Source organism: Cygnus olor, chromosome 3, assembly GCF_009769625.2.
Source record: "Cygnus olor isolate bCygOlo1 chromosome 3, bCygOlo1.pri.v2, whole genome shotgun sequence".
In the NCBI taxonomy this organism is placed as follows: domain Eukaryota; kingdom Metazoa; phylum Chordata; class Aves; order Anseriformes; family Anatidae; genus Cygnus; species Cygnus olor.
This window is the reverse complement of record NC_049171.1, coordinates 86,819,163-86,838,409: the sequence shown is the minus strand read 5'-3', so window position 1 is coordinate 86,838,409 and position 19,247 is coordinate 86,819,163. Positions and strand designations below refer to the sequence as shown.

Below are 19,247 nucleotides of genomic sequence, written 5' to 3'. Positions count from 1 at the left end.
TGTCTTAAATATTTACCTGTGTCAAAAAGGCTCAGTCCAGGTTTCCATAAGTCTGTTTCCATTGCTTTCACACATGAAAGAAAAGACAAAGTGTTACTGAAAATAATGGAATTACTAGAGATTGCAAAGCTGTGGCTCAATTTAAAAAGATCAATTCATACAGCGAATCGCCATTAACAAATAGGAGCTAAGGAAATCAGTAAACCTGGAAACCTTTACAGACACATTTCAAGCCATATTTAACAGCCTCACATCACTGCCTCCAAAGCACTCATCTTTTTTATGAGTTTAAATATGCCTCTTCAAATCTATTTTGGTTTTGTTCCTCTACACTGACACTGAGGCAGTATACTGACTTCAGTATACTTTTGCTTGGCCTAGATTGTTTCCCACTGAAAATCTGCATGTGTCTCCCACCTACTGATCTCTGTATCAGTAGAAACCCAAAGACGACATCTAAGTCATGTTTGCAGCCTATCAGGCATGGAAAAACTCCATCAGAGCTGATGATTTCATTAATAAACCCCAAAGTGTCTCTGTTCTTGGAACCTGCTGAAGAACTTTTCCAAGAAGTGATGTTTCCCAGACTAGACTGTCAGCTGATGTACTCTGAACTAGAGCCAGTGGGTGAACCACGCGTAGGTTTGGGGAAAAAATAAATGAGTAAAGGAGCTGTGGGCTTGCCAGTGTCCTCCAGCCTAGTGAAGCACTGACCTTGCCATGACATTGTCAAGCCGGTGAGGAGCTATCAGGTTTTTTGGGAGGGAAATTTGCTGCATGAGTGAGATCGCTGAATAAGACACGTGCCCTCCCTTCAGATAGGAGGAACCCCTGATGTGTTTCATGGCTAAGGTGATTTTTCCAGGCCCCCTTCCCTCCTCATGCTGAGTGAGCACTGTTTAGACACACTATGATGAATGTGTAAAACTGAGAAAGCGAAAGGCTGAGAAGTCAGTCATGATACAGACAGAAGTTTTGCTGTGATTTCACTTAGGAGGAGAAGTAGGCTAAAGGAAGGACAGGTGTGGGTAACAGAAGGAAAGATGCGAGAACTATTCCTACTTTATCATCCACCTGGGCAGGATTACTGGCCAGAATTCTGTACATCCCTGAGGAGAGTCATGAGCATTGAGTGGAGATAGGGGTGGTGGCTGTGGAGGAGGACAACCCTATCCGCAGCAAAGGTCTGGTGCTTATTTGTTACCAGTGGCCAACATGTTTCCTGACTTCTGTCACTGAGAACAATGGATTTCAGTGAAGCCATCTTGTGAGAAGACAATCTCAAAAAGTTTGATTCATTCTCAGAGAGGGCCAACAAGTGTCCAACGGCTGCTAAAAGAAGATTTTTATGAAGCCAGTTCTCAGCCTGACTGGCTCAAAAAAAAAAAAAAAAGGCCAAAGAGCAAATCTAGAATGAACAAACAAACACTTCCTGAGCCTTCTTTACAAACACACTGCTGTGAGTTTCAGGGAGAAAAAGTGCAGGAACTGCCCTGCACATGAAATGAGCATAGGAGCTGTGCAAACATCTGCTCTTGTAAGCAGGGAAGTGAACTGAAGGATGCAGAGCAAGGGAACGTGCCTGTCCTGTGAATCACAGGCTTGCTTCTGCTGCCAGCTCATAGCCAAGGGCTACCCTCGGTGCAAGGCTGTGTGGCTGCAGCACAGGCTCTTCAAGCTTACCTGACTTTAACCTCGGAAAAGACAGATGGTTTTCAGTAACTTCAGGAAAAGACTGCTTTTTGTCAGTGAGAGTAATGCTGGACTTCTAGATCTACTCTTCTCAAGAACTAGTTTGACTCAGACAACTGTGGGTCCTTCCAAATCCCTATGAGGGAGAGCTGTCTATGGCTTCTTTGAGCAGCCTTCTCATGGCTCACATCCTTTGAAAACTTTCTGTGGTGAGAAGACCTTAATAAAGAAAAGCAGTAGTTAAGTGCCAAGGATTTGGGGTAGCTGGCTGCAAACATGAAGAATGCACTAATTTCTGAGTGATACGTAAATCTAGGCAAAAGCTCTGTTCTTGGATGTAGTCCTAGACACATCACAAAGCAAGCTCTCAATGAAATGTGCATTGGAAGGAAAATGAGTATTCTTTTAAGTTGCTAAGGCCTTTTTTTTCCCCTTGACGCCTGTAAGAATCAAGGGTTTATTTTTAAAATACTACAAGACTGATACATATATATATTTAATAATTGTATAATTGTCTTGGAAAAAAAATCTGGGCTAGGTGAGCACAGGATAGCAAGAGAGTTGATGTGTGATATCAAGAGCTTCTTAAGAACAGGTAGGGAGAAGCTGAACAGATGAATGGTGTGTCAGGATGGGCATTTTCAAAGCAAACCTTTTTGCTAACCTGAGCTGGAGAGAGGAAGTTCCTCGACAGCTTGGCCAAACCCACAGACCCAGTCACTGTTGTTTGCTGACCAGCATGTGCTCGCTTCACAGAATCAAGAAAAACAACTCTCCTTTCCAAGAAAGCAAGGAGTTGTCCAGGAATTTCCCTTTGATCATGAGAGAAATTGGCTGCTTGGAAGCAACGCTGAAGCAACAGTGAAGTAACACTGAAGCAACTGCGTGGAAGAGCTGCCAGAACCTGGGCTGAAAAAAATAAAGATCAGGACTCATGGGGAATACAGCAAGTGTATGTTTATGGGTTTTTCCTTCTTGTTCTGTGATTGAGAAAACAGAATAATTCCTGATGGGAAATTTGTGCTTGAAATCATCTTGGGGGGATCTTAAGATGCCTTAAGCAGGTATGTTTGGTGGGGGTCAAACTCTGATTTTTATTTAAACATGCCTCAGCGCTGCATTCCCCTGCTTCTCTGGCAAAGATTTGGCTAGACGGAGGACTAGCCAGCACATCCTTTGGTCCAGATCATAGGGCTCTTCCCATTTCTGTCCCGTCAGTAGGGCAGTTCTACCATCCCAGGCGCTCTCTCCCCTGTAGATGGTGTCATGTAATTAGCACATTTTTGTGACTGACACCTTTGCAGGCAACATATTTGTTCTGCTGTTCTGTACAGGCACATATCTGTTTCCCTTCTGAAGGTGGGCACTGGATTTTTGACAAGGGCAAAGAAGATTGGGGGAGGGCAACAAATGTGAGATTAGTAAAAGAAAATGGCTGTGCCATTGGTATAGCAAAAAAAGAATATGAGAAAGACAATTATGGATGGAATCCAGAGGGAAGAGGCTGAGACTGAAACAAGGAGGAGCAGTGTAAAAGCAAGATTAACAATAATCTCAGGAGGGGCAGGAGTTTTAAATTTTAAATAGGCTGTAACTAGGTCAACTACAGGCTGTTGGTTTGATGGAGAGACTGCTGGGCAAGCTCACCCTAGCCTCTACTACTCAGGAAGTGCTACTGCATGAGGATGTCCTTGAGCCGTACTGTCAGAACCCTTGGCTCTGCCCTGTTGCAGTTCTCCTCCCGCACCTCCCAGATCTCACCAAAGCTGTCAAGGCCCCAGGTGCAACCCCAGGCCTCGCAGCCTCTCCCTCCCCAGGGCATTTAGCTGCCTGTGCTCTGGTCCTTCTCCCTGCTCTGGCTGCTCTTGGATAAAAGCCACCCCTCAGAAGCTCTGCTATCCCATCGAAGCAGAGCTGGTGTTTGCATGTGAACCGAGTGCTCTGGAGCCACGTGAAGTTGTCGGCAGCCATCCAGAGCACCCACTGAAAGGGCTGCTTGCTGATGAAGCAGCTGGTGAATTGCACAGCCAGGGAAGAAGGAAAGCATAGATGATGTCTCTCCCCTCAGTGTTAAAGGCAATCTCTATGTTGCAATCAGCCTGGAGGCTCCCAGGAATAACAGGAACAGAACAAAATTTAGCTTGATCATAGACCTGATAGGCTGCACAGGGCTGGGATTTTGTTCCTCATTTTGACTAACAAATAAAGAGAACTGCAAACACTGTGGTAGATGTTGATTCCCACGGCCTGAAACAACAGCTCGCCAGTGACATAGCTGTCCTTTGCCTTCTTGTTCTGGAAGCTGCTAGTTGGTATTCAGTGCAGGAGGCTCACCCTGGTGCTTCTCCAGCACACACGGAAACCATCTGTAGAGCTGCCTATGCTAATTAGCTTGTGGACTAATTTGGGGTTACTAAAACCATGAAAGCGAGCAGAAAACCTGCTCCTAGCAGTCTGGCTCACCTAGGTGGGCTGGAGACCCAGCAGGCCTCCGGAAAGCAGCAACAGGCTCTTGGCGCTGAATACCTGTGTGGTTTGAGAGAGAGCGTGAGGTTAGATGTCAGCTGGCCAGGAGAGAGAAGCAGGACCACCAGGAATATGGGGGCCCAAAATTATCTTTCTGTACATGTTTTCAAACAAAATGGAAAAGGAAAATGGAAACTAAGGATTAAAAAAAAAAAAAAAAAAAAAGCTGAAGAATTTAAAAGCTTAAGGAGGGTGGCAAAAGCAGAAGAAAGGACTCTGAATGTTAGTAGGTGCCGTAGTTCTCCTGTGCACTGGAGCAATGGGCACTGGATCCTGAGATGCTGGCTGTGCTCAGGGGCTGGAAACTGAAAGAACTTGTCTCCTCACAGGGTCAGAGCGATGGACCCCAAACTTCCACAGGCACAAAGTTCCCCTGTCATTTTGTAACAGCAAATTTTTTAAAAGACCCATGTAAATGGGTTTAGGGTATTGTTCTGGGAACAAAGCTAGGTTTAATTATTCCCATTACTTTATTTTTATTTTTTTAAGGAAGTTACACTATTGTCATGCAATAATGACCGTGATATCTGCTCAGTAGATGCAAGTGGTGGAACCAGCTACAAGGAGAAATCAGAGAAGTGATTGCTTACCTGTATTGGGTCGTAAAATATTCCTGTTACTTGCAGATGTGGAAGTGCCCCTGAATGCTTTGAAAATATTGTATTGGTTAGTACATGTAACCAAAAGACAAAATGTTCTAGTAATAAAAAAAATGCTAGTTATTAGTAGTAGAATACATACCTGTATTCAGTCCTCTTCCTTGTGCAGCCTGAACCTGTCCTGTAGACATCAAAATGTAGAAGTGTCATTTGTACCATGTTTGGTGCAGGACTACTGCTACCTGGGATTTTCAAAGTTTCATTTTATAGCTATCAGAGTTCATATATAGAGAGTTTTCATTAATATCCTTTCTGAGATGTTAACACTATACATTTTAAGGCAGTTTAAAAAAAACTTGCTCTGTCACATACATTAGATTAATTAACATTCAGTTATGAATATTACTTATAAATGTCTTTGGTCTATATTTAAGGTGTTTGTAGTTAATGTTGTGATTTACTGTCCTTTCTCAGTGTCCTTAACTCAATTGCTCACGCTTACTTGGTTTTATTCTATTTCAGTACTATCCAGTTGTGCAGGCTGTGTGAGGAAGGTTAAAAACAAAACAACATCCAGACCAGATACTATTCTTCCTGCAGAGAGCTTACCATGTGAGACAAGAGATGGTGAGTGCAAGCAGGCAGACTGCAAATAATGAAACAGTGATAAAAATAACGTGGGAGAATTCGTGTGTCTGAAGTGTCTTCATCACTGTCTATACAAAATGCTTTTTTAAGGTGATTGGGTTAATACATTAAATTCCCATTGTTCAAAAATACTGAAGGCTCAAAATGCTTGCAGAAGATCATGTCTTCAATCATGCTTTTCTTCTCATTACTTATTCTTATGAAGTTTGTTAACAAACTTACACCTTAACATTCCAAAACCTGCTGAAATTAGTGGGAATGTTTCCCTGACTTCTGTGAACACTGGGCGGGGGCCTGCGAGATATTTTTCTCAATAAAATATCATAAATGAGACCATTTTGAATGGTTGTCTCAGAAAACTGGAACAGGTGCTCCCTGGGGACTTGATATTGCAAAATTAGTGACAGCAAATAGTTTGTGCATGACCCAATCTCAAATCTTCACAAGCCAATGGAAGTTCTTTGATGGGATTTTTACAAGATGTGCTGAGAGACCTTCCAAACTCCGGAAGCCAAAGAGATCCTGTTTTAGTAAATTGCAGGCTCATCTGCCAGACTTTTGAACTCTGTAGGCTTCTAGCTCTGGCTCCAGGTGATCTGCAGCTAGCAGAGGCTGCCTTTTCATGTTCTGGAGAGGAAGGTCTGCTTATGCAGCAGCGTTGTACAGAGGTGGGCATGCTTTCCACACCCAAGATGGGTACATGCCAAAGAGCTGAAAGAAAACTAACTTTGAGCCTGAGAGCTTGTCTTGGTTTGGGTTTGTCACAGCTGAGCTTGAATGTCTATGTAACACCATTTACAAGGTTAGTAGAAACAGAGTACAAGAGGGTAAGAAAGAGATTAGCTCAGAAGTGTTGTGTGCCACAGTTTTTGCTTAGTGCCTCCACACCCTTGAGCAGCCTGGCTTGCCTTCTTCGCTCCTTTGGGTGTTGCTGGGCCCGCGGGGCTGTTTGCTCTTGTTGTGCCACCCCAAGGCATCCCTGCAATATGCTGGTTTCTGCTGGGAGGAGCATTGTGGTGGTAGAGGGGAAAAGTGGTAATCATGTTTCCAGGGCCTACAAGGGTTGTTCTTCCTTTGATTTGGAAAGCCAGAGAGTCTGTGGCATGAAATTGTGTGTCTGTTAAAGCAGTGCTCTGTGCAAGCCAAAGGCTGAGCAACAAGTTGAACTGGGGACAGGCAGTAACCAAGTGATCGCAAGAAATGGGCCAAAAAATAAAAGCAGTGGAGTAGAGAAACCTTTTAAACACCCCAATTAGAGATGTTCCATTTCAGATCAATGCTGTGGTGGTAAACAGCAAGAATGGCTGTACGTAATGTATGGCTAACAGGGCAAGGAATGAACATGCAAGGGAAATCCAAGACCAGCTCTGGAAACAGTGCTGGTCAGGGCTGGGATCAGCAAAATGCAGCCATGCTGGGGAAGAGCTCTGATCTGCCACAGAGGCTGATCCCAGCCATGGTTGGAAGCAAGTCAGTAGTGAGTGGGAGGCATGGAGGCAGGAAAGGATGGCAGGGTAGCAGAGAGAATTGCATTTTGGGGTGGTCCTTACAAATGATGGAAACTCATGTGAAAAGGTGAGCAACTACTCTGTGCAAATAACACAAATGCACTCTGCAACTTGGTCAGCCCCCTTGGTGGGCTGAGCAGTCAGAGTTTACCTGGGGGGAAAGGCAGCATCCAAACCCAAACTCTATCTGTTCCACCTAGTGTCCAGATGGAGCTCTTATCCCCCTTATCCTGTGCTTCCCTTTTCCTATATGTATGAACCTTGATGTTTTCGCACTGTTGGTTGAGAGCTTTCAGTGCTTTCTATACTGCTTTCAGTGATGTTGTCTTTCCCTTTTTTTCTTTTCTTTCTACTCTTACTACTACAATAAGTCACAGCTGGGGATGAAAGCACAGCAGTGTACAGTGGTAGGCAGCTTGGGGTCACTGGCTTAAAAGAGATGCAATGGTTGAACTGAGCTGGAGCGCACGGCAGGCACTCGCTGCCTGATGTGGAGGTGCCAGCTCAGTGCTTCAGTCTGGCATGGAAGATGGGGACATGACTGTGATCACAGTGTTCACAGAAGCACTGGATTTATAACCAATCCTTATCTAGGGGTCTAAGCAGCTGTGCAGGAAAGGATTGCTTGAAGAGCTGGGACGGGAGAGGGCAAGTGTGTTCATGGCCCCTGCGAGCATGCTGGGTTAACTGCTGTTGGAAAGAGGCAGAAGCTGTTGTTGTACCAGAGCACAGCTGAAATTTGAGTTGTGCCCAGAGCAGAAGAGGCTTTGTATCCACTTTCAAAACCCATTGCTATTGCTAGTTCCTCCTCAGGATATTCCTGTGCTGCATACTGCACTGGTGAGTGCTGCACTCTTTAGTAGGGCAGGTAAGGAGGATAACCTGTCAAATGCCATGCTAGATACATCGGTGTTTTTTCATTTAGCAGTTTTGCCACATTGAAGTCTTTAATGCAGGAGTCCTCTGATGGAGCAGTCTCAGAAATTTTGGTGATTCCACATCTTTGACAAAAACAGAAGATAAAGGGGAAAAAAGAGGAAGAGCTAGGATGGAGTTCTGCCCCTGCTCCAATGCCCTAAGCTGCGAGTCCTGCTTTGCTTTTGCCCCTGTGAACTTTTGCCAGTACCAGTGGCTGGAAATGAAAACACCTTAGCTAACAGCAGACACAGCTGTTCTCCTTCTGACTGTGCTCTGTTTTAACATTATTTACTTCTGAAGTGTCTTTTGCAGGTGAACTGTGAATGCCCTGTGAGAAGTAGGTCTGCAAATCCCTGTGAGCCAAGATGTACAGGAGAACATTTGACTCTGTTTGGTCAAGCCAAACTCTGGTTATGCCCAAGGGCAACATCAGAAACTTCAGTTTGAATTACAGGAGTGAGTTCAAAAGACTCCTCAGACAGACAAAACTGATTAACTGCTTCATGTGTGGTTATAGCTTCGAAAGTAGATATGTACTTTTTGTTTGTTTTGGTTTTATTTGTTTGTTTTCAACAAGGTGTTCTCCTTCAGAATCAAGAAGAGATCAGGATAATTCAGGAAGCCAGATGCTGAGCAGTGACTTGCTGGACATGGTCTTAGAAATGAAGTCCATGAAGTCAGAAGTAGGTCTCCACAATTTCAGTGTTATCAAAACTTCACCCTCAACACATATCTCTTACTGACTGGGTAATCTCAGATGGGTTTTTCTAATTGTCAGTAAAAGACAGTAATGTCCTCTTTTTTGCTCAGCCTGAGGGAACATGAAATAGTAAAGAGCAACAAGTAGGACCAGGTTTACAGGCACATTAGGTACCGAATGATGCAGTTTCTCACTGAGACTAATCTGCTTTGAATTGTGTTAGCACTTCTGTTAATCTTGCCATACACATACTTGCACATTTGACGCAGTAAGATTAACCCCCATATCGTGGAGCAGGGCAGGAGCATGGTCTGTTGGTCTGGGTGTGCAGGGTCCCTTGTTCTTAGCCCTCCAAGCAGGAGGGAATTGATGAAGGGGGATGCTCATGGTGCGGGCAGGCTTTCTAGGCAGATGTAGTAAGGTAGGAGACTTCTGGGCTCGCAGCTGAATTTGATTTAATGATGCTTTCCCTCAAGACCTGAATTGGCCAGAAGATGCCTGCCATGTGCTTTGGCTCTGAATTACTCGGCTGCAGGGATGGCCAGTTAGGTGTGTGAGAGCAGAACCAAGCTCAAGGCACTCAGAAATCACAACAGAGTATAAAACCTCCCAGCTCCCTTTCATTCAAAAGCAATCATATCTTCATACTCATAAACTTGCAAACAATTGAAAATGTTCTCCTTTCCTTGACTGCACAGCTGATGTGCTTTCCCACATTGTATGGGAAATCTCCTCTACATGTTTGCATTGCAGCCTGTGGCTGGAATGGAAGCAGACTTCTGGGTGAAGATACAGAGCTCTGAACAGCCGCCACTCTGTTGTCAAAAACACAAGTGGCATGCCAGGAATAACATCACATTTATGCCAGGCTCAGGACCACAGCCTAAGGTTTCCAAAAGAGCATTGGTCTAACTTAAGTCAGCATTTCAGAGCTCTCAGCCCTAAGTTCAGACAGCAATGCAGCCATCTGTATTATATATCTTACAACTAAATGAGATTTTCCTTTAAGAGAGTAAGACAGAAGGAAGCAATAGGCAAATACAATTCAAACAGCACAAGCTTTATCTCAAGTGTTGCAAAATCCAGCATTTTTCAAGGCTGAAATATGCAGCTATTTGCTAGAAAGGCTTCCCCAGAGGTATGGGTGATCAGCATCTCTGACAATCAGGCCAAGCATCTATTTTTGAGTTTAAATCCAGCTTGTATTCAACCACTGACTTTGCTGAGGCTTGAAAGGTTATTGGATCATTGCTACCTTAAAACACATTTTATTGAATGCCTTGTGGCACATACTTCTTCACCGTACTCACTTGATGCTGCAGCTGCCACAGATGAGTATGCTGGGTGGACACTGCTAGAACCTGAAAATAAGATATTTTGATTTTCAGCTATTGAGCCATAATAAACTGCATTTTTTTATTTTTTTTTTACTACTAATAAATATAGGGGAGAAGAAAAGACTAGGGAAAACCAGGTGTGCAAAAATCATGAGGATAATTCCATCACAGTGTTTTTATCTTTGAAATCTAAGAGCTGTTACAGAAAATACATTATAACTTTCATTTATTGAAAGTTATCACAGAATTAAATCTAAAATGAGTCTTGAGCTATTTGTTGAGCACTTAGTCCAGACATATGAATCAAGGAAATATTTGTTGACTACTGCAATTGAAAATTATCACAGCGTTTGGAGATGGAGAGCTTCTTCCTACATGAATCAGTTTAGATGCCAGTATATTATATGCAAAGATAAGGACTAACCATAATTGCTGTGCTTACTGCGGATGAACTCTTATCTTGGAGAATCTACACATGTTTATGTGAGGCACACTGATTTTGCATGTGTCTCAAAGGCTGTACAGCTCTGACTCCAGCTCATCTGCTGGAATTAATTTCCTTATCCACTCCGCATGTCTGCATTGAACTGCTGAATTCATGATCTACTGAATAATGGTATGTTCAACTGCCTGCCTTGTTCCTTTAATTCTAGCAGAAGTGTTGGTCAGGAGGAAAGCAATGCAAACATCCGTGCTACTGACCTATATCTCTGACCCTGTGCTGCAGTCCAGGTCGAGACTTGGCTGCAGCTGCAGCTGTCGTGGTTCTGGTTGTTGCAGGTGTTGTGGTTGGCTTTGGTGTTGTGGTGAAAGGATCTGTGGTCGTGCTTGTTGGGGTTGGGGTTGTGGTGGCCAGTTGTATAGTTGGTGTCGGTACCGGCGATGTCTGATCTACCTTGCGGCCTGTGTCCCCTGTAGGAACATCGACACAATCACCCTATGAAGTTCTATGTGACACACATGGAAACATCGTTAGTAAGGCTCCCTCTTTAAGACAACCAAGTCACTGGTGTTTTCCTCAGGGTGTCTACAAGCATCCTCATCTGTGGACCTCATGCCATGCATGCCTGTTTGATGCTGTCTAGAGGTGCTGACAGCAGCCTGTCATAGCATTAGTGTTTCCTCTACACTTTCTCTGTTTTAAACAGGAAAACCTCGCTGCCTGACAGATGCCTCAGTCCTATGCAGTGGTTCAAACAGCCAGTTGCAGTTTCTGTTTTGCCATCATCTTTTCTCAGTGTAATTAAGCTGTTAGAAAGTCCATATAAATGGAAATCAACTGACATCTGGTAATAAAAGATGGCAATTTTGAGTCATAGACCAGAATAAAATATGCATTGCCTACTGCATCACTGAAATGCTCTTGGCAGAAAGACAGCTTTTAGGGGAGGGTGATTCAGGAGTGGGTCAGGGCAGGAGCAGCAGGCATAAGGGCTTTGGCTGAGGGACACGGAGTAGAGCACCGCCTGGGAGGTGCCGATTTCATCTCACTTTGACTCAGCTCACAGTTGTTACTACTTTTAAAATGTATCATCTGTCGTGAGAACAGACAATTCTAGTTGCAAAAATGTGCATACTAAATAGCATTATACAAAGTTTTTAGCATGTTTACAGTCCTTTCAAATTGTTATCTTAGAAAGGAGCCTTTCCTGTTATCTTTTCAATCTATCTACCAAAAACCACCCTAGAATATATTCCATGTTCACCTCAGTCTTGCTCCTCTCCTCCCTGCCCGTATCCCTGGGGACGGCCTGACAGGCTGTGTGCACTGAAAGGGAATGGTGTGCCTTTATTCAGTCTATTCATTGCTGCACAGCACAAGCTTGCATTTTATTGCTGGATGTTCTCCTTTTGGAAAGCACCATCATGAAGCTGTCTGGTGGATTAATTACCACCTAATGCTAGCCAGTGAAAAACTCAGACCTCAGACAGTTTTAATGGGATAATGCTGAAAGAGAGCTCAGAAGAAAAACAAAACAACTCAACTGAAAAATCAGCGTGAATGGCTCTCTTTGGGCTGAGCAGTGCCCTGCTCCACACTGCCGCACTAAAAGCAAGAAGACAGAGGGCACAGTGATTCTTCCCATGCGATGTGGTGCTGCAGAAGCCAGGAGCGGGCATGCCAGCTCTCTATAACCTAGGCTGCATGGAGCAAGGAAGCTGCAATCTAACAGTATAGCAGAAAACCCTGGGCCAAGGAAGCAGCATAGTAAGAGCAGAGTGAAGATGTTGCCTTGGCACTTGTTGGCTGGGTTTTTGCTGGAGCCTGGGACACAAGAGAGGAGCTCCCAAGGGCTAGCTGTTCCCAGTGCTCCCACAGGCAGGGTGCCCACCTCCCTCACAGGATCTTCACAGGGTTTGAAGGGCACGTGTCCTGCAGAGGAAACTACTGAGAGGTGTAATGTAGGTTTTTGAAGTTTGTGACACTTGAACTCACCCAAAGAACAGGCAGAAATTAAACTGTGAGGCTGCCCTCTCTGCTCTGAATTGTCTCGTGCCCTTCAGGCAGCGGTTGCAGGCACTCACGTAATGGGGTAACTTCAGAGGGAAAGAGGCTGTGGAGTGGAGGCTGGTAAAGCTGTGTGTGTTACCAGTGTCAAACTGCTTCTCATGAACACTTGTGGGCATTCTAGGCTGGAAGGGATAAAGTAACTGGCTTTCTGTAGAAAAGGGCACTGAGATTCCCAATCCCTACCTTGTTCCAGTGCTTTTTCTGATGTGTTGGAGGTGCCTGCACTCTTCAGAGCTTTTAGGTCTTGCTCTGGCTTCTTAGGCTCTGCAGAAAAAATAAAGACATTAGGAAATCCAGCTCCGGAAGAAAACAATTTTAAATTTTCTGTTCAGAGATTATTTGTCCTCAAAGGCAGGCATCCCATCACCTAGCATTAGAAAGGCTAGTTGGTCTAATCAGAGCTTTCTCACCAGGACAGAAAAAGTGATGGATGGGTGCCTCTAGAGAGTAGTCAACCGATGTTGTTGGTGTCTAATTTAGGTGTCTGACTTCCCAAAAGCTCCTGCCAATGTCAACAGAATTTATGAAGTGAGCAATAAATACTTTTTTTTTTTTCTACCAATAAACCAATCTTCATAAGATTAATGAGAGTCAGGGTCTTGGTGTGTGTAGGGTGCCTGGTGAATACACCCTAGCATGTGACGTTTCAGTCACTAACTCACATTCAGATGTAGCTCGTTCTTGCCTGACATTGCCAGATCCTCATGGGACCACATCCTGAGTGCCATGGACTGGCTTAGAAGGATTTTTTTTTTTATCTTTCTGTTCTTCTAAGACTCAAAGTCATTGGAAGATTTATTACAGTTCATTTATTGCTACCCTGCAAACAAATCCACCTATGCATTTGTGTCTGACTGAGTACTGGAAGATTTTGATCTTTCATTTTTTTTCTCTTCTCTAGCTATTTTGACAGCATTGACCTATTTAAGAAATTGCTCCAGGGTTAATTGTTACTTAATAATTTGTACTATTTTTTAAAAAACAGTAGCTTTTGATTGTTTTTTACCTGCTGTGATTAGTTACGGCTTTGGGAAGGTTTTTTTCCTCCTCTGCTCATCTTTTGAGGGGCACTGTATCCAACAGCAGCATTTAAAGAAATGTCAGGTACTATGAGTCTCCAGTGCCCCTAGGATGAGGACCAAAAGTGCATCTCTGACAGCTCAGATCAGGTGTGAAGTAGGATTTTCTCTAATCTGGCAATGAGTGTAATCCTCAAAGGACTGCGTTTAGCACCTAGATACAATGGGTTTAAATACCCAGCTGTGCAATGTGGTCTCTATAATTTAAGTTGGAAGACGGTAACTTTCTTAAAATTGAAAAAGAAATATGAAATGCCATATTGCAAGATGGCTCTAGCACTGTATTACAGAGATCTTATCTCAAGAACAAACTGTTTCTGGCAGTGTACAGCTGAGATGGCTGAGCGGAGGCAGTGGGAATAAGCTGGGCTTGGAGAAGACTACGTGTGATGGTCTGATCTCTTTTCTACTTGTGGGACAGGGCTGGGCAAAGCAAGGCAGTGTGCTCTTCAAGCACTGGGTTTGATATATCAGTTATTATTTGCTCCTTTGATCATCCTGGGTTTTCTCTGCATGAATGCACAGTTTCTGTTGCTAGGATCCTAACACTTTCATTCATTCAAATTGATTCAAGAACAAAGTGAAGCAAGTCACTTGCATCTTTGCTTTGCTGCAGGAGCAGTTTTCTGGTATTTTGTTTGTGACTGCAACGTGTCTTGATGACACTCCCCATTCCTATACAGATTCTCATGTAATGTCAGTTTTCTCATTGGTAGAAGAAACCATTGCTTACAGCCTACTGAGCTCTACGCTGAGTGTGATTGTTCCTGCCCTGGTGTGAGGTGCTTGGACTGATACTTCAAGTGTGTTTAGATTTGGGAATGGAGAGATGTGGTTTTAGTGAATGTTTCCTAGAAAAAGCCAAAATTTCTAAAGTATTGCCTCCTTTCTAGCACTGCATAATATTTAGGCCAATGGTTTCTGCATCAAGACACACGTACAAATATGTACCTACTTGTCTGTAAATGCACAGGAACCGTAAGCTAAAGGCCTGGCTTTGGGTGATGCATATTCAGTCTGAACAACTACAGCATTCAGATGTCTTTGTGTAAATAAAAATCTAAAGATGAGGAAAGAGCTCTGTATTTTGCTTCCATGGACAAACAATAATGTACAGTAGAAGAGCAGGACTGAAAGTAACAACTGTGCAACCTCGGATGGATGCACTCATTGACAAGCATTTGAATACATGGGGAAGATATACTGCATTTCCTTATACCACTGTTTACAGTGGATAAGCTCAGAAAGGCTTGGGCTCAGCAAACAGCAGAAGAGCCATGATAAGGAAGTGTGTAGTAGTAGAAGACATTTATTTCTTCATTCAGACTCCCTATGTAGAGCCTAGACTTTACACAGTTGTGACCGGGAGCACAAACAAATGTCATTTCCGTGATAGAGACATTTCATGTACGCTTGAATATCAATTACCACCTGGTGTGCAGCTTGATCAAAGACCTCTGAAAACAACTAAATTATTTAAACCGAGTTGAGTATGACAGAGTAGGCTACAGGCTAAAATGATTATACAGAGTAATTCCTTATCATATGATCCTTAGCTAAAGCTGCTGTTCATTGCCATCTGTGTCATTAATATTGTAGCATTATGTATTACTATATAATAATTATTATAATCCATTATATATATGTATTATATACATCAAAGGTCCCAAGAGATAACATGAATAGCACTAGGAGAAAGATAACATGTAAGACCTTGAATGCTTTCATATAATAAGTACAACATCATACTCTCAGACTTAAAGCAACGGGAAAGGTAGGTGGGAACAGAGGTTTGTGAAACTGGGCATGACAAAAAAAAAATATCTGGGATAATTCTGTGTGCTTAATATAAAAAAAAAAACGAGAGATTTGAATGAGATAATAACATTGATGAACATAAGGGGTACATTAACTTCAGGCTCTCTATAATTAAATCTTTAGATTACACAACTGAGATGCTACAAGAGATAGATGTGAATAGATATAAGGAAAAGTCCATCGTAATTACTTGCCTGGTTTAACAGCTGTACTTTTTGAGGAAGAATATTCAAGAGTTGATGGATATGTCACACCTTTTCTTGGCTTTCCCTCTACAAAAAAAAAAAAAAGAAGAAAAAGAAAACATAACAGAAAATTGTAAGCTTTCTTTCAACAAAACTCCCATCTAACATATGTGTTCAGAATCAGACCTCGCTTCTTCACTGCCCAACTCATTTTCTGGCAGATTTCTTTCATCTGCTGGCAGAATCTAAAATCCATTTCACTAAAAATACCAATGCCTAAATCCAGCATCATAAAAAAGATAGAAAGCATGAAAACACAGGCCTGGGATGGATTTGAAGAGGTCAGTTAGTTCATTCTTTTGCTCTCACATGGTTAAGGTTAAGCATAAGGGGATCGTTCCTGAAGAACATCTGTATAACCTGTACTTAAACCGATGGCCTCCCTATGTAGTCTTTTCCAGTGCCCGAATATGTAGTTGAGTTAGAAAGTGTGTTTGATGTGGGATTCGTTTCATCAAGCACACAGCATTCTTCTCTGACCTCAGTTTTGCAACATCTATTTCTAGCAACAGTCTTTTGCAGTAATAACAGTGAGAGAAGACTGTGCTTGTGTGTGGGAACATATGGTTCCTATATTTAGATCTAAAATGAGGGTCCTGTCTTAAAACAATGAGGTATGTTTCCCAGTTAAGCTTTAAACCACAAATCTTTTTAATGTCACACCAGAGGCCATCTCTATTGGCACATGTGGCCATGCAATTCCATCTCTTAGGGCGGTTTTTATATTCCCAAGGTATACCTGCATCACTCAATGAAAAGTGTTGCAGGAAGCTCTGTTTAGGAAAGACTGCTGTGTCCTCTGAAAGCTGGACAAAACTTATCTGTGCAAGCTTGGGTATGATGTACAAAAGGACTTCTAGACCCTGGGGATTCCTCTACAAGATGATGTGCTGTGTCACGTGTCTGGACCACCTCAGATTAGATGTACCTTCACCTCCTGCAAAACCTGAGTCATGATGATAGGTTTGCTGTTCCTTATGCCCTTGGTGAATTCTTGCAGATGGTGTATATGGGCACTGTGTGCATGACAGTTGTCATCCTCAGTAATTAATGTAGAGATCAACAGCATTCAGCAGAACTTGCTGCTACAGACTGAGCTGCACCTGGGAACTGGGAACTATTTCCCATGTGATAGCACACAGAGAAGGATATGTGCCAGAGAAACTGGTCCTTTACGTGCAGGGATGGCCATGGAGCTTGAGAAGCACTGTCCTTTGTCCCTTTGCATGTCTCTAGCCCCTTTGTTTTACTCTCTTCTGAAATCTCAGTCATTAAAAAGCCCTAGATGAAGGAGTTAGTTTGAGTTACTAATGAGGCAATGCTGTAAGGATCTATTGCATTTCTCATTTACAGTAGTATAAATGGAGAGTAGATCCACTGAAGTCAACACAGCTCCTGCAAAGACCAAAGCACTTTAGCATACATGGACAAGCTGGAAAGAGCTTTCTCCTTGCCCTTGGGTCTCTCACAGAATCTGGACTAAGTGAAGAACAGCAGATCTTCACTTTTACTTTCCTCTGAGCTAAAACTGGGCTCAGGAGACAAGCAGGATTAAGGAGCTCTTTCTCCAATTTGGGAGAAAGATGAAAATGTTATAGGATTGCAGATGATTTCTAAATGCATTTCTTTATCCCCAGCAGTGGCGGAGTGATAAGGTGAGTTGTTACACAAATGCAGCAGCAGCATAATAATCTGATCTAAATTTAGACTCTTTTTTGTGCTAATCTGATGCTTCTAATGCAAACCTGAAGACTGCCACTGTGCAAATAAACTAGCTTCTAGCTATGGGGAAGCTGCCTACTCCTGGGCTCTGTGGGTTTTGATAAACATCGCATATGTGGTCAGAAGGTAGGTCTGAAGCCTGACCTGAACGTGGCCCTGCTTTCTGGAGCAATGGTAATGTGTCCTTTCTACCAATGTGTCATCTGGAAGAAGTTGCGCCTAGGCCGGAGTTTGCTTAAGATACCTAAAAACGGGTTCACATGTGGGTTGAAAACCTCAGTTTCTGTCTGTTTGAAGTACGAATTATGGTGTGGTGGCCGCTCACCCTCTCGTGCCTGTTTGTAACCAGCAAAGCCAGAGGTTTAGAGCTCTGTTTTCTTAACCCACTAGCTGCAAAACTCCCACTAAACTGAATGGAGCCATTCAGCTGAGTGCCAAGGCATTTCAGTGCTTGAAAGTGAATACCAGTGCATTTGCATACCTCCTGGTGTGCTGACTGCTTTAGTCCCAGAGGACAGACCTTGTTCCCCTGCTGCTCCCAAATCACGCCACCTCATCCCCTGGGTCCCCCAGGGATTCCTCCTCTGTGCTCTTTTGTGTGGATGCTCATTCACAATTTAAACATCACAAACTCTTGGTGACAATATCCTAACTAGGAATAAACTGTTGGCACTGTCCCAGGGTGCAGCATCGCATACGGTTTTGGTCTGATGAAGGGGAACTTGGATGGAGAACAGGAGACTCAGTGCAGGCTCTAAAGCTTGAAATTAATGCCTTAGGTGACTTGTATTTTATTGGAGAATGTTTTATGCAGCTCTGTGTTTTTATGACTCATAATTGTAAAAAAAAAAAAAAAAAGCAAACCAAACAAAAACAAAAACACCATTCTTCTCTTTTTGAGAATGAGATCTGACGGCATGCAGCCTTGGGCTGCATGAATAGCACAACCTTCCTGGGGTTTTAGGCTTCTGAATTTCTCTCTGAAATTCAAAAATTCCCACATTTTCATCAGGTATAGTAAGAATTTCTTTCTTATTTGTATATAAAATGTGACATGAGACAGGCTATATTATGTTACATTTACGCTTGAGCTAGTTTATAAACTAGTAGTTCTACTTACATCAGAGGGACCACTCAGCATGCGTAAAATTAAGTGTATGAAAGACAAATCTCACCATGCTTGTGTCAATATCCAGATTTTTCATCATCTCCTCTTCTGTGTACTTGTGACTTTCTCTTCTACAATCTTTCACAGTAATTCATTAATTAAGAACAAAGTTTTGTTACTACAAATCAAAAATTCCTACAGTTTTATAGGATAAGTGAGCAGCTGCTGAGGTAAAAAGTTCTTATTTCTCATTTATGTACCAGAATTACAATGTGCTGTTTGTTGCGAAAAAAAAAACAGCAACAAGTACAAGTAGCAATTCAGCTATTCCAGGAAATCCATACTCATCCAAAATAAATCCTTCTCAATTTGGTGTACCCATGGTAAAATGCTGTAAAAGTGCATCCAAATATATTAATGCAAACTCCAGATGGCAATTCATTTTGGTCAGCTTCTAAAACCTCTGTTGCTGTCCACAAATTTTCACATGAAAAGAACATTTCTTTATTTTTAGAGGCTGTTCAGTTGCTTGAGCTGTTGATTTTTCCAAAAAAGATGAAGTTAACTAACATCAGGTGGTCACGCCTATCCCAAAACTAAAGATGTGTGGACCAGCAAGAACTTACACATTGTATGGATGCAGCAAGAAGTTAGATTTAGAAATTGTATATAAATTGTGAATTTCATCAGTGAATCCAAGTGAGCTGCTGTATATACAATGGACAGAAAAAGGAATTAGCATTAAATTGGGATGGATTTCCCTGCACTGGGTAGATAGCAACACTTTTTGGCTCACAGAGAATTTCATAACTTATTTGGGATACACCAATAGCAT

General features: G+C 42.7%; 1 protein-coding gene and 1 long non-coding RNA gene across 6 annotated transcripts in view; one reads left to right on the top strand and one right to left on the bottom strand.

The window, feature by feature from the left end:
• The window catches only part of VIT (vitrin), a 54,522-nt gene that overhangs the window by 13,853 nt on the left and 21,422 nt on the right, over nt 1–19,247 (bottom strand). For 2 of the 3 annotated variants that reach the window (XM_040551546.1, XM_040551547.1), the window contains exons 6-13: nt 15,532–15,609; nt 12,624–12,704; nt 10,631–10,840; nt 9,902–9,952; nt 4,960–4,998; nt 4,809–4,865; nt 4,156–4,218; nt 17–64 (exon numbers count right to left, since the gene is read on the bottom strand). In XM_040551546.1, coding sequence (XP_040407480.1) covers nt 17–64; nt 4,156–4,218; nt 4,809–4,865; nt 4,960–4,998; nt 9,902–9,952; nt 10,631–10,840; nt 12,624–12,704; nt 15,532–15,609 — 627 coding nt within the window. The remainder of the gene's footprint in view (nt 1–16; nt 65–4,155; nt 4,219–4,808; nt 4,866–4,959; nt 4,999–9,901; nt 9,953–10,630; nt 10,841–12,623; nt 12,705–15,531; nt 15,610–19,247) is intronic. The other variant, XM_040551548.1, reaches the window with a different exon arrangement.
• LOC121067285 overlaps nt 2,271–19,247 on the top strand; it is a 37,986-nt gene continuing 21,009 nt past the window's right edge. For all 3 annotated transcript variants that reach the window (XR_005818211.1, XR_005818209.1, XR_005818210.1), the window contains exons 1-2: nt 2,271–2,756; nt 5,340–5,444. This is a non-coding gene — a long non-coding RNA (uncharacterized LOC121067285). The remainder of the gene's footprint in view (nt 2,757–5,339; nt 5,445–19,247) is intronic.